Source organism: Archocentrus centrarchus, chromosome 13 (genome assembly GCF_007364275.1).
Source record: "Archocentrus centrarchus isolate MPI-CPG fArcCen1 chromosome 13, fArcCen1, whole genome shotgun sequence".
Classification (NCBI taxonomy): Eukaryota; Metazoa; Chordata; class Actinopteri; order Cichliformes; family Cichlidae; genus Archocentrus; species Archocentrus centrarchus.
In genome coordinates, this window is record NC_044358.1 from 13627449 (window position 1) to 13641650 (window position 14202).

General features: G+C 42.8%; 1 protein-coding gene across 2 annotated transcripts in view; it reads left to right on the forward strand.

Moving 5' to 3' along the window:
* The window catches only part of LOC115789988 (S-arrestin-like), a 35961-nt gene that overhangs the window by 16943 nt on the left and 4816 nt on the right, over positions 1–14202 (forward strand). For both annotated transcript variants that reach the window (XM_030743614.1, XM_030743613.1), the window contains exons 9-14: positions 16–100; positions 712–784; positions 1738–1875; positions 4447–4524; positions 5056–5070; positions 5212–5265. In XM_030743614.1, coding sequence (XP_030599474.1) covers positions 16–100; positions 712–784; positions 1738–1875; positions 4447–4524; positions 5056–5070; positions 5212–5260 — 438 coding nt within the window. In that variant the 3' untranslated portion in view covers positions 5261–5265. The remainder of the gene's footprint in view (positions 1–15; positions 101–711; positions 785–1737; positions 1876–4446; positions 4525–5055; positions 5071–5211; positions 5266–14202) is intronic.

Consider the following 14202-nt stretch of genomic DNA (forward strand, 5'->3'; position numbering starts at 1 on the left):
TTTACCTGTCTGCAGACATTTTACCACGGTGAGCCACTCAAAGCCAACGTTGAAATCACCAACTCATCCAGCAGGAACATCAAAGACATCAGCTTGTCAGGTGATATCCAACATCAATTTGGTCTCAGAGTACCTGAACAGGTGACGTAGAGCAGCGTGTCTCTGCCACAAAACATAATTTCTTCAGTTTGTCCTTTGATAAAATGAACAGATTTCCTTCAGAACATCTCAGAAGCTCTCAGCTGTCTGTTGACTGGAGGGGCTTTCACACAGGAGGCCACAAACAGAGTTGTTTGTGCTTTTAAAGCCAGCTTATTCCCATGATGCAGCTCTCTTCCCACACTGAAACAGATTCCCATCTACGTAGAAGCATGAGGTGTGTGTTTAACAGTCAGGAGACTTGATGTAGGTTCCTCTCTGCAGAGCTACTTAAGCTTCCCATGCAAATACATGAGAAAACTTTGAGCAGATGTGTAAGAGTCTCTCACATCAGTCAGAGAATAGAAGGGCTTTCCAGAGACTGGAACCTTGCAGGGTCACTGTCTAGATTCCTACTGAGATGACGTCCCATCATGCTCCTGGTGTAAGGAATTGAAATTGTGGCGATGACAATCTGCCTGACCTGCGGGCCTTTGCAGCTTTCAGCAGACAGGTGTGTTTCCTCCTTGCAGCGGAGCAGTGGGCTTACTTTGAGTCTGTTTCTGTGTTTAGTCGATCAGGTGACCCACATCATTCTTTACTCCAATGACAAGTACGTCAAATCTGTGGCCAAAGAGGAGACCAGGTGAGTCATAGTTATGGTATAATGTATTAGCTTTGAAGCTTTTCTGTAGAACCCTAAACTGCATAATCCCAGTTTGATTGGCCCAGAGCAGAACATTTTTCTTTTGTTTCCTGTACAAAAATCTAATTTTTATCCTTGTAATAAAAGCTGCAGCCATGCTTGTATCTGATACATTTTGGTCTAAAGTTACTTCTAGGTACTAGCTGAACTAAGTTTCTGTGTTAGATTTCACTGACAAGTTTTTGGTTATTAGCAAAAAAGAAACGTTCAGTCTGTTCAGGTGGAGTGAAAGTTTATTTTCCTCATGCCACAGGATAAAGACTCTAATCCCTGATACGATTCAACATCATTAACTACAATAACAGAATCATCCACATGAAGGAAAATTCACGAGACATAGCCCGAGACATGTTAATAATACAGATGGAAAAAAATAATGGACCTAAAATAGGCCCTTGTGGTACAACACAAACGTTTCCAAGGGGTGACCTTGAAGAACCATTCTTTAATCCTACATCGTGTTTTAGTGTTGACCTTTAAGTGTTTTTCTGGGATTTGAGGGTAATTTCTTTTTCTTTTTAAATAACCTGTCCTGTCTGGCAGCTTTTGATAGAATCATGATCTGAATGCACGGTTGTGCCAAACACTTGTTTTCCAAGATGAGCTGTATAAACACTCTATAGGCTCCTCTTGTTAGTGTTTATTTATATTATTCACATGTATACGTGTTCAGTACAGTGAGAACAGAGCTGACAGGAGAGAGAAAAAAGAAAAAAGGGCAGAACGTAAAATAAAAGTCATCATAACTGCCTCACCTGCAAGAAACACATAAAAACAAAACAAACCAAAATGCACAATGGACACAAACCAGCAATCTTGCTGCAGTGTGTGTGTGTGTTTCTGGAGTCATTTTTCGATGCTGATTTTTTGTGTTTGATTGCCCCCCCCCACAGTGACTCTGTGCCTTCGGGTACCAGTCTGAAGAAGGAGTACACCCTGTACCCTCTGCTGGCTTACAACAAAGACCGCCGAGGACTCGCTCTGGATGGACGGCTCAGATATGAAGACACCAGCCTGGCTTCATCCAGCATGTCAGACCCACTGAGATTTGAATAAAGCTGTTAGGCAGACAGGAAACATGGCTGCTTGTTAAAGGGCAGGTTCACAGGATTTAACCTGGCAGGTGAGATCAGAGCATTCTGGGTAGAAGACACCCCAAGGTTCATCTGAAATAATTCTGAAGATTCTTCTGATTGGCTGGATTTTCCAATCTGAATCTCCAGGGAATCCATCAGGTCAGGCTGAGAAGCTGAAGGCTGGTAGAAGACGAAGCCGAGAGGCTGCAGTAGTTGATCTGACTGGTCCATGTTTACTTCTGATAGACAGATAATTTACTTTGAGATTGAAATCTGTTTTAAAGAAAGTCGACCACCGAAATAATAAATGTGATTTAAAAAATCCAGGGGAGGAGCAGCAGATCAGACACATTTATATCAAGTGCCAGCAGCTCCAAAGCTCACTTCTCATTCTGTTCTGTCAGGTTATGAAGATGGAGAAATTCCACAGTTTAGGACAAACTTTCTTCTCGGAGTTGAAACCAGAAACTCCAGCACAGCTTCCAAACAATGTGATTGGTGATTCAGAGCAAACTGACAAGCTCAGACTCACTCTGACCGTGGCCCTCTACAGAGATCAAAGCTCCACACAGAGTGAACTGTTTATAGCTGCAGGGTTAGAAACACTGAGACCTCCACCTCATTCAGCCTGGTCCTTCAGAAGAACTGTCTGAGCATTCTGGATGTTCTGAAACTCTGTGCTGGACCTGAATTCAGACTCTGATAGTCACAGGTCCTTTAAAAGGTTCCTGAGCTCAGCCTGAAACAGTGGAAGATCTTCACTTTTCTCATGCCTTCAGACCTCTGACCTCTGACCAAGCTGTGAACCTGTCCTTGTGTGACAGCAGCTGTGCTCCAGCTCTGAAGACAATTTCAGGTTGATCACATTGATTTAGACATTAACCTGTTAACTGGCAGCACCAAAATCACCTGGAAAAAAACTACATAATGCCCTCTGGTTATTATTTGCTCTGGAAAACCCATTTCATAGCTTCTTAACTGGCCACGTCCAGTTCACAGGACGTATGAAGTGCATTTTTTATGGCAGGCTAGACCCTCCCATTTTGATTGACACCTCATTTGGCCAATCGTGTTAAGAAATGGGTTTCACAGAGCCAATAATAACCAGAGGGTGTCATGTAGCTTTGTCAGGTGATTTGATGATTGGCCGAATGAGGTGTCAATCAAAATGGGAGGGTCTAGCCTGCCATATAGACCCTTTTACAGCCTAAGTCATCAAAGGATGTGCACGCATTCTGGCAACGGAAGTGAACTGCTACTCTATTCAAATCAATAAGAACAACGAGATTGCACAGTGGTTAAATATGATTTAAAAGCGATATCAGCATCAAAAAGTCTGTTGCTTGTTTGGCTGTCAGAATTTCTACTCTACCAAAAGCCAACTGAAGTTGTACTGAACTAAAAATTGGACTGAGGACACGATCAGAAATGTTCGCGTTTGAAGCGCCCATTTTATATCAGGTAAAGTTATTTAGCTACTCTGGTTATACTGGGATGTCAGGTTTAGATAAATACTAATATCTAAAGTAAACAGTATCAGCTGGTAGGCTATTTGGCTTTTAAACTGTAGTGTTGGCTATTTACAGGTGAGGCATCGCTGGACTCAGAGAGTCCTGATTTTTAAATTAATATTTAATCACACTATAGATTCCAGTATGCAGTGCCAGTCAAAAGTTTGAGCAGACTCACATATGAATGGTTGAGTGTGTCCAGACTTTTGACTGGAACAGTATATATATTTTTCATTGTAAATCAATAATATATGCAGCCAGAAAACTCTTAGCAAGCTAGAAAAGCAATCTGATGAAGTACTCACGCTGCCACGCAGGTACAATTCCTGTGAGGACGTAGTTCTCTGACTTGTTTACAATGACCCGAGCCTCATTCACAGCGCTCCTGTTTGACTTGGAAGAACTTCTGCCTTCAAGACACAAAACTCAGAGTCTGTGTCACGATATTTGACGTTCGGTACACGGCCGCAAACAACATAATTGTAGGCATCCTTGACTACGCGTATAATTTCTCTCTGGTGTATACGCTGGGTTTCCCACCAAATACACGTATATATCCGGCCACTGGATACTGGGTCACTTGCTAACATACCACAGGGATCGGTGAGTTGGTTGCCGGTGGTCAAAGTTAATTTTTGGAGGAAGTTTCACGATCTTTCTTGATAATCCTTTTTCGTAGATTGAAACGCTATTGAACTCCGCCATAATTTTGTTTCCAAAATGTGCGCACATTGCTACCTACGTCATCATTGTTTACAAACAGTAAAAGGGTCTATAAAACAAACTATAAACGTCCAGCGGACAGGACGTGGCCAGTTGAGAGGTTAAATTCTCAAATCCTGACACAGTGTTCAGAGCTTCCAACCTTTAAACATCCCCGAACAGCAGAGCAGGGCTTTTAGACCAGTCATGTTTTAGAGTCAAGGAGCAGGTGCAGAGACTCAGCTGGTGGTTTGTGTTCTCATGCAGTCTGAGTGATGAAGATGAATATTAATGAGAGGTGTCTGTGTCTCAGTGTGAAGCAGGAGGTGCTGAAAGAGGTTCATGGGATTCTGGTCTCCTATAAGGTCGTGCTGAGGATGGTTGCTTCAGGGTGAGTCCCATGCTTCCTGCTGTTAACACTCTTAATGTTTCCATGTTGTTCACATGTCCAGTGAGGGGTCAGAGGTCAGGACAGGCCCTTTGACCGGACTCACAGCAGCTCAGTTATGACTAATGGGAAAAATGAGGCAGCAGTTTAAAAAACATGTATGTTTGATCAGTTATCAATGTGACCTCGTGGGTATGCTGATACTGATGCCAGCCTGCAGTGGCCATAAAACTCCATCATCTGTTCAACAGTTTGTCTTCTTGGAAATTTACATCAGGAGGATGATGGGAAATCATCTCAAATATCCTGTCTTTATAAAACTGACTGATGGTACATTAGCTTTAAATGTGGGTGGGAGTCCTTTCTAAGTCTTTCTAAGTCTATTGCAGGGTGTGGATTAGATCTAATGAAAGTGACACTGAAAAGCGTCCCTGACTGTCCTGCTGCTCCTGACAGTCGGACCAGAGGGAAAATGAACCTCTGAAATGTTCTCAAGCTGTGTCTCTGTTCTCTCTGCTGCCCATCAAACAACAGGACGGTGGGATCCAGGTACATTCACACTTACGTTGTGTGTGTGTATGTGTGTGTGTGTGTGTGTGGTGTGTGTGTGTGTGTGGTGTGTGTGTGTGTGTGTGTGTGTGTGTGTGTATGTAAAGCATCTAGATTCACAGCTGTGTCTGTGCTTTACAGCGAGGTGTCCTCTGGAGGTCCCCTTCAGGCTCATGCATCCCAAACCTGAACCAGGTACAGATTTCCTTCAGCTTCCACTACCTTCCACTCCACCCCCACACAGACCAGAACATGGACCTGCTCAGGATCCCAGTCTACATGGCAAAAGAAATCTGAATCATGTTCAAACTGAGTGAACTCCACTCATTCTGTTAATTGTGTTCATTAGTTTGTTTTCAGGAAGTTCACCTGTTGAATCTGTATTCTCTGAGCAACCCTGAACACACATCAGTGTGTATAAATACACTGATGGTGTGTAGATTAGATGATATGCCGCTAATGCTTTATAATAACCATCAATTTAAAGAAGTAAACTAAGGGGGCGCTAGTGAGCAGGCAATGGAGTAAGTCGTGTGTAAAGAGAGCTCTGTTGACAATCTGATTTAAGCCTTTTCTTTCTACACCCTGCATCATCACTGACATACAAAATAGCTAAGCTAAGGACTATTGATATTTGTAGTCCCTATCGCTCATCCTAAATGGCAAGCAACCTCCGAACATGTCCGACCAGCATGAAGAAGCCACCATAATGGACATGAAAGCAGAGTTACTGTCTTCACTCAAAATGGAAATAATCGGTCTTCTACGGACAGAGGTAAAGAACGCATTGGCCGAGGAATTTGGTGAGATTAAATCGGAACTACAAGGCGTCAAGATGGAAATGGCCAACAACACCGCAGTGCTACGTTCTGACTTGGACAAAATTAAAGCATCGGTGTCCGATATGGAACGGGGCCTCTCGGCATGCTCGGACGATATAACAGCTCTTCAAAGCACCTTACAAAAGCTGGAAAAAAACATGGAGAGCCTGCAGGAGAAGTGTTTGGACCTGGAGGGGAGAATGAGGAGGTCAAACATTCGTATTTTGAACGTAGCAGAAGAATCTGGATCAAGCTCGCCAGAATTCGTCTCAAAGATAATCAAAGAGACACTGAAAATGGACAAGGATGTACTGATCGATCGATCCCACCGGACCTTACAACCCAAGAGAGCCGATGGTAAACCCCGGGCCATTATCGCAAAGCTACACTACCATCAGGACTGTGTAGAAGTACTCCGCCGAGCCAGAGAGGAAGGCTCGCTGCAGTTCAGAGGCTCCACCATTTTCATCTTCCCGGACTACCCACCGAGTGTTGCACGTGCAAGATCGGCGTTTAACGACGTCAGAAAGCTGCTGAGAGGACGGGACGGAGTCCGTTATGGGATTCTCCACCCTGCCCTTCTTCGTATCACATACAACGGAACTGAGAGACAGTTTCAGGATGCGACTGAGGCTATGGCATATGTGAAGGCAAACATCATGTAAGACGAGGACCCCACCTCGTCCCGAAGTGGACTTAAAGGCTCCTGTAAGCATTTTGCGGGTCCTGACCCCTGCTCGTCTTCCTTTTTTTTCTTCCTCTTCTGTAATCACTATTTGGTGAGTAACTGAAAATGGTTATATTAACACAGTTACTGTTAACGTTGGTATAGCAGAAGGTATTTCTATTCGCAGGGGTTAAAGCATTTATATTTAATGGCAGAAGTCCTACATTCTCTTTTGATAAAGCTATACAACTGCCAAATATATGTACCCACTTGATAGTAACATTATGTGGAAGCTATGAATCTTAATTTGCTGTACAAAGGGTGCACCGTTTTTCGTTTCGTTTTGTTTTTGAATATATTTTAATTATTACAATTTTTAAATGATTTTTTTGAGTTAAAAAGGTTAAAATTAAGACAATTAGTTGAATCCTAAGAATAGAGCGGTCTCTGAGTTTGGTATGTCCCCCTATAAGCACATATTGTGTGGATGTTTTTGCAAAGGGGTTTTTTGTCACCGTGTTTTGGTTGGTGACTGGGGGTGGGGAATTATTACACCAAGCTGTAATCTTGTGCTTATTCTTTATGTTTTTTTTACTGTTCTGTTTTATCTACCTGGGAAGGTTCCTCTTCTGACCCGGGCTGAACCCACTGGGGGGTGCTTTGTCTCTACGATCTTTAATACGGACCATGGCAAGGCAACATCTAAGTACAAATAGCAAAATAGGTGGTTGCCAGATCACGTTTGTGAGCTGGAATGTCAAATCCCTGAACCATGTGGTGAAGTGTAAAAAGGTACTCTCTCATCTGAACCAACTCCATGCAGACATTGCTTTTCTCCAAGAGACCCACTTAAATACATTTGGGCATTCTAAACTTCGGGGGAGATGGCCGGGGCAGTGTTATCACTCAAACTTTCATTCTAAATCTAGGGGAGTTGCAATTCTCATCAAGAAGCACATTCCATTTATAATGACAAGGGTAGAGGCAGATCTAGCTGGTCGATACATCATAGTAGTGGGTAGGTTGAACAACACCCCTGTTATTCTGGCAAATGCATATGCACCGAATTGGGATGACAGTACATTTTTCACGAATCTCTTTACTCATATACCTAATGTAGATACACACTATCTTATATTAGCAGGAGATATGAATTTTGTACTCTCACCAACCATGGACCGCAGTTCATGCCAAAAAATGACACTATCAAAAGCAGCAAAGACATTTAAAACGCTCCTCGAAACTTATGGAATGACCGATACCTGGTGTTTTCGAAACCCTAGCAGCAGAAGCTATTCTTTCTACTCCCCAGTTCACAAAACATACTCACGTATAGATTACTTTTTCCTAGACAGTGAGATGCTGCCACTGGTCACAGAGTGTGATTACGGAGCCATAGTCATCTCCGATCATGCCCCATTAGTGACCACTTTGTGTTTACCAACTACACAAGCCAGCTACCGCCCTTGGCGTTTTAATACACTGCTACTCTCAGATATAAAATTTGTAAAGTTTTTGTCATCTGAAATAACTGAGTACTTAGCACGTAATCAAACTGCGGGGATGTCCTCCTCCATAGTCTGGGAGTCTATGAAAGCATACCTAAGGGGTCAGATTATATCATATAATGCACAGATTAAAAAAACCCAAAATGAAATGCCTCAAAAATTGACCCAAGATATTTTACAGCTTGATAAAATGCTAGCTTATGCATCGTCACCTGATCTACTTAAGCGACGCCTACTCCTTCAAACCGAATTTAATCTCCTGGCCACTAAACATGTTGAAACCCTTCTCAATAAATCAAGACATAAGATATATGAGTATGGCGAGAAGACAGGGAAAATCCTGGCTCACCAGTTACGCAAAGGATTGCAGACCAGTCTATTTCAGGAATAATAAATGAGAAGGGAATAAAGGTAACTGACCCCTTGGAGATCAATCAATGTTTTCAAGCATATTACTCCAAGTTATATACCTCTGAATCCAGTCACAGTGAATATCTAATTAGCTCTTTTTTAAATAATCTTAACATTCCCGCTGTAGATCAGGATATCGCTGCAGAGTTAGAAAACCATTCTCCAAAGAGGAATTTATTAATGCAACCAGATCCATGCAAAATGGGAAGTCACCCCGGTCCAGATGGGTTTCCAAGTGAATTTTTAAAACTTTTGCTTCTGAACTTGCCCCTATTTTACTTTCAGTGTACGAGGCATCTTTGGTGTCTGGATCACTACCTGAAACCATCTCAGTCCTCTCACTGATCCCTAAAAAGGATAAAAAACCCTTAGAGTGCAGCTCATACCATCCCATCTCTTTACTAAATGTTGACTATAAATTGCTTGCAAAAATGTTAGCTTGTTGCTTGGAAGTGGTCCTGCCTTCTATAGTTTTGGATGATCAGACGGGTTTTATTAAAAATCGGCACTCCTTTTTTATTAAAAGTAGATTAATGAACATCCTTTATGATCCCACCTCACTCGACACTCCCGAAATTATTTTATCATTAGATGCTGAGAAAGCATTTGATCGGGTGGAGTGGGATTATCTTTTCCTTACCCTGAAAAGATTTGGATTTGGTGCAAAGTTTATATCACAAATTCGTATTCTTTACTCTTCTCCCCTAGCAGCAATCCGTACAAATAACAGCCTGTCAGCCTTTTTTCTGCTTGGTCGAGGGACAAGGCAGGGCTGCCCTCTATCCCCCCTCTTGTTTGCCCTGGCAATTGAACCACTGGCAATTGCTCTGCGCACAGATACTTTAGTTAAAGGTGTTTTAAGAAAGAACATAGAGCATAAAGTATCTCTCTATGCGGACGATATGCTTTTATATCTGTCCGAACCATTAAGCAGCCTGCCACAAGTACTAAGATTATTAAATAAATTCGGTAAAATATCAGGTTATAAAATTAATGCACAAAAAAGTGAACTCATGCCTATCAATCCAGCAGCTAATCAGATCACATTGAATCTATTCCCCTTTAAAGTCATAAAGGATAAATTTAAGTATCTGGGAGTGCTGATCACGCATGACATTAAACACCTCTACCAAGCTAATTTCCCCCCTTTAAGGTCTGTGAAACAAGACTTTGAGCGCTGGAGCGTGCTACCCTTGTCTTTAGGAGGTAGGATCAATACGATTAAAATGAATATATTACCTAAATTTTTATATTTATTCCAGTGTATACCTATTTTTTTGACAAAATCATTTTTCAAAAATATTGACAAATTAATAGCCTCATTCATTTGGAACAAAAAGAATCCACGAGTCAGTAAGAATATTTTACAGAGACATCGTAAACATGGAGGTCTATCACTACCAAATTTCCAATACTATTACTGGGCAGCCAACATACGGACTATGTTATACTGGGTAATGAAGCCAAATGATAATATTCCAAAATGGTTGCAATTAGAAATATCATCGTGTGAACCTGTTTCATTGCATGCCCTACTTAGCTCTGTATTTCCACCACCTGAACCTTTAACCAAACAAATTACAAACCCGGTGGTTAAACATGCCCTCAAAGTGTGGTCACAATACAGAAGAACCTTTTCATTAAACGATCTATCATTGACTGCCCCCATAGCAAAAAATAACATGTTTAAGCCCTCCTTTGTAGATGCCTCTTTTAACTCCTGGGCCAAGACTGGGTTAATCTTTTTAAAACATCTGTATATCAATGAAAAATTTGCATCTTTTGAACAGTTGAGATTAAAATACAAAATCCCTAATTCACACTTTTTTAAGTATCTGCAACTTCATAGTTTTGTTTCGTCTCATTCAGCTCACTTCCCATCCTTACCACCTAGCTCTCTCCTGGACACTGTTTTAGAGCTCAGCCCCCTTCTTAAAGGATCAATTGGCAAACGCTATACTTTGCTTATTTCCTATAATGATAAACCCCTGCTGCAGTTAAAATGGGAACAATGGGACTTAAATATAAAAAGTCCTGAGAACATATGGGATTCCGCAGTAGAAAAAATACACTCTTCTTCAATTTGTTTAAAACACAAAGTTATACAATTTAAGATTACCCACAGGTTACACTGGTCCAAAGCAAGATTGGCTAAATTTGCACCAAATATAAACCCCAACTGTGATCGTTGTGGATCATCACCAGCAACTCTATCTCATATGTTTTGGCTTTGTCCAAGACTAAGAAACTTCTGGCTATCAATCTTCAATTTCTTTTCAGATGCATTAGGAATAACTATAGAACCTCTTGCTGTTATTGGAATATTTGGAGTGGTACCATTAGAACTTAATCTTAGTTTGCACAGAAAAAAAATGATAGCATTTGCCACCTTATTAGCAAGGAGACTCATACTATTTAAATGGAAAGATAAATTTCCTCCAACTTTTGCCTCATGGGTTAGAGATCTTATGCATCATTTAACTCTGGAAAAAATTCGCTATACTGTAAGAGGTTGTGCACACAACTTTTACATCACCTGGCAACCAATTCTGAACCAAGTCGAAAAAATGGCACCTCTAGACATCTCCGATTCATAGAACCCTCCCCCCCCGCCCCCCCCCCCTTTTTTTCCCCTCTCTCTCTCTCCCTTTTTTTCTTTTTTTTTTTTCCTTTCTCCCTTTTTTTAGCCTCATGTATTTGTTTTTCATAAATAACATATGCATGTATTTGTATTTGTATTTGTTTTTCATAAATAACATATGCAAATGCATCATTTTTTTTGTTGTTGTTGCTTTGTTTCTCTTTAAAGGAAAGCTTATGCACATAATGTAATCTTCACTCGCTGATTGAGTATTGTATGTTTATTATAATCTTGGTGTAAGAGGGCAGGGCTATGTTTGGGGTGGGATTTGGGAAAGTTACAATTTGTATCTCAAAGTAATTTCATGTGCGTTTAAAAAAACAAAAACAAATAAAGAAACTTTGAACAAAAAAAAAAAAGAAGTAAACTAAGCCATTTTGACAGTATAAAAGGAAACAGGGAAATGATCATTTGAAAGTTTACAAAATATTTAATCATTTGTTTGTAAACCAGGAACAATGCGGTTTTCGTCCTGGTTGTGGAACGCTGGACCAGCTCTTTATCCTCTCAAGGATATTTGAGTGTGCGTGGGAGTTTGCCCAACCAGTCTACATGTGTTTTGTGGACTTGGAGAAGCCATTCGACCGTGTCCCTCGGGGTATCCTGTGGGAGGTCCTGCGGGAGTATGGGGTGTCTGGCCCGTTGTTGCGGGCCCTTCAGTCGCTGTACAACCGCAGTGAGAGCTTGGTCCGTATAGCCGGTAATAAGTCGGACTCGTTTCCTGTGGGTGTTGGACTCCGTCAGGGCTGCCCTTTGTCACCGATTCTGTTCATAATTTTTATGGACAGAATTTCTAGGCGTAGCCAGGTGGAGGAAGGCTTCTGCCTTGGTGGGCCTTAGAGTCTCATCTCTGCTTTTGCAGATGATGTGGGTCCTGTTGGCTTCATCAGGGGGTGGCCTCCAGCTCACAGTGGAATGGTTCACAGCCAAGTGTGGAGCTGCCGGCATGAGAATCAGCATCTCTAAATCTGAGGCCATGGTCCTCAGCTGGAAAAGGGTGGAGTGCCCACTCTGGCTCAGGGACGAGTTCCTGCCCCAAGTGGAGGAGTTCAAGTATCTCAGGGTCTTGTTCACGAGGGAGCGGGAGATTGACAGACGGCTCGGGGCTGCTTCTGCAGTGATGTGGACGCTGCACCAGTCCGTCATGGTGAAGAGGGAGCTTAGTGTAAAAGCAAGGTTGTCGATCTACGTTCCTACCCTCACCTATGGTCACGAGCTTTGGGTAGTGACCGAAAGAATAAGATCGCGAATACAAGCAGCAGAAATGAGTTTCCTTCAAAGGGTGGCTGGCCTCTCCCTTAGAGATAAGGTGAGGAGTGCAACCATCCAGGAGGGGCTCAGAGTAGAGCTGCTGCTCCTCCACATCGAGGGGAGCCAGTTGAGGTGGCTCAGGCATCTGATTAGGATGCCTCCTGGCCGCCTCTTGGGGAGGTGTTCCGGGCATGTCCCACCAGGAGGAGGCCCCGTGGTAGACCCAGGACACGCTGGAGAGATTATGGCCTGGGAACGCCTTGGGGTCCCTCCGGATGAGCTGGAGGAGGTGGCTGGGGAGAGGGAAGCCTGGGCTTTTCTGCTTAGGCTCCTGCCCCCGCGACCTGGCCCCAGATAAGCAGAAGAGAATGGATGGATGGATGTTTGTAAACCATTGATAGACATCATCTAGCTGTTATTGTGAAGCTGAAATTGATGTTTGTGCTTGCATATACTAATTTCTCTTAACTTCAGTCACTGTATACGATTATTAGTCAATCAGTTTGGGTTCAAATACAACAGATTAGGAGGGAGGCCTGTCTGAAGGAAATATCCTGGTCAAAAGTGACTCCAAGATTTCTCACAGTGTTCCTGGAGGTTAAGGTAATGCTATCCAGAGTAAGTATATGGTTTCTAAGATTTGTGGGGCCGAGCACAAGAAACTGCAGGAATTTTTTTTTCTTCAGCTCTCAGCGGAGACAGTCGCACTTTTCTTCTCTCCCCAGCCCTTCCTTTCTGCCCTGCTTTGCTGCTTTAGAGCCTCTCTTCACACAACTTCCAAACTGGAATTTATAATTATGGATCTGTTCAGCTGGTCTCTCAACGCCATTGTTTTGATCAAATTTTCACCATGAGGCGATTGGGGGAAGGAGAACCCTATTCCTTCTTGTCAACTGACATTCCAGCTGGCTATGTAATGGATTCCTGTGTGGTGTGGAAGATGACGTGCCTGGCCGTATTGTCAATAGAATACACACACATTTGGCTTATTGACACTGGGATTTCTCTGAACTGGACCTGGAGATACCTGGCTTGTCGCTGCAATTAAGGAAGTCTAGGCAGCTGTCTGGCCTTGGTAAGGCTGCTTATAACGGGAATGCAGGAAGGTACAGACTCATCTCAGACTCAGTATATCTGGAGCTGATTCTGAGGGGTAAGATCTTGGAGATGCATGTATCTGTTTCTGCACAGCGAACGAACCAAGAAGATTCGGGTGAATTGGATTTTTTTCGCCACAGAGAGGTGCCAGAAAGACTGAAGGCTGTCAACAAATTAATCAGTACAGTCTGTACCCAAAACAAGTCGTGGAATCAGGAATTTGGCTCCCTGGCGGCCTTGGACTGCCGCTTATCAAATTGTCTCCGGGATGTTTGTAAACAGATGCTCTGCCCCCCCCCCCGCTGTCCTGTCTTCTTCTGACCTGTGTTGGACTGATCTCCCTGAGCTAGCTGCTGATGAACTCTACATCTTATCAGAACTGTTAGCTGAGGAGGGAGTTTGAGTCAGCCCCACAGTAGCCCGACCCCCCCCCCATTCGCCTCCGCTGGCTCCCCTGTCCATCCCTCCCCACCCTAGTGCTCCCATGCTATATGTTCTGCTCTATCGCAGAGGTTTTTGTAACCTTATACTGTGTATGTATACAAAGTATGAGATGATTTTTTCCTCACTCATCCAGATATGTTTTCACTATTGTTTCTGTCTTTTAATGGCAGCGCCTCCAGAAGGGGGGCAGCATGGCCACAGTTCACCTATCTCCCCATGTTTGTTTGTTTGTCTTCTTGGATGGGTGTTCTGTTAACTGTATTTCCCCATTGTGGGATCAATAAAGTATCA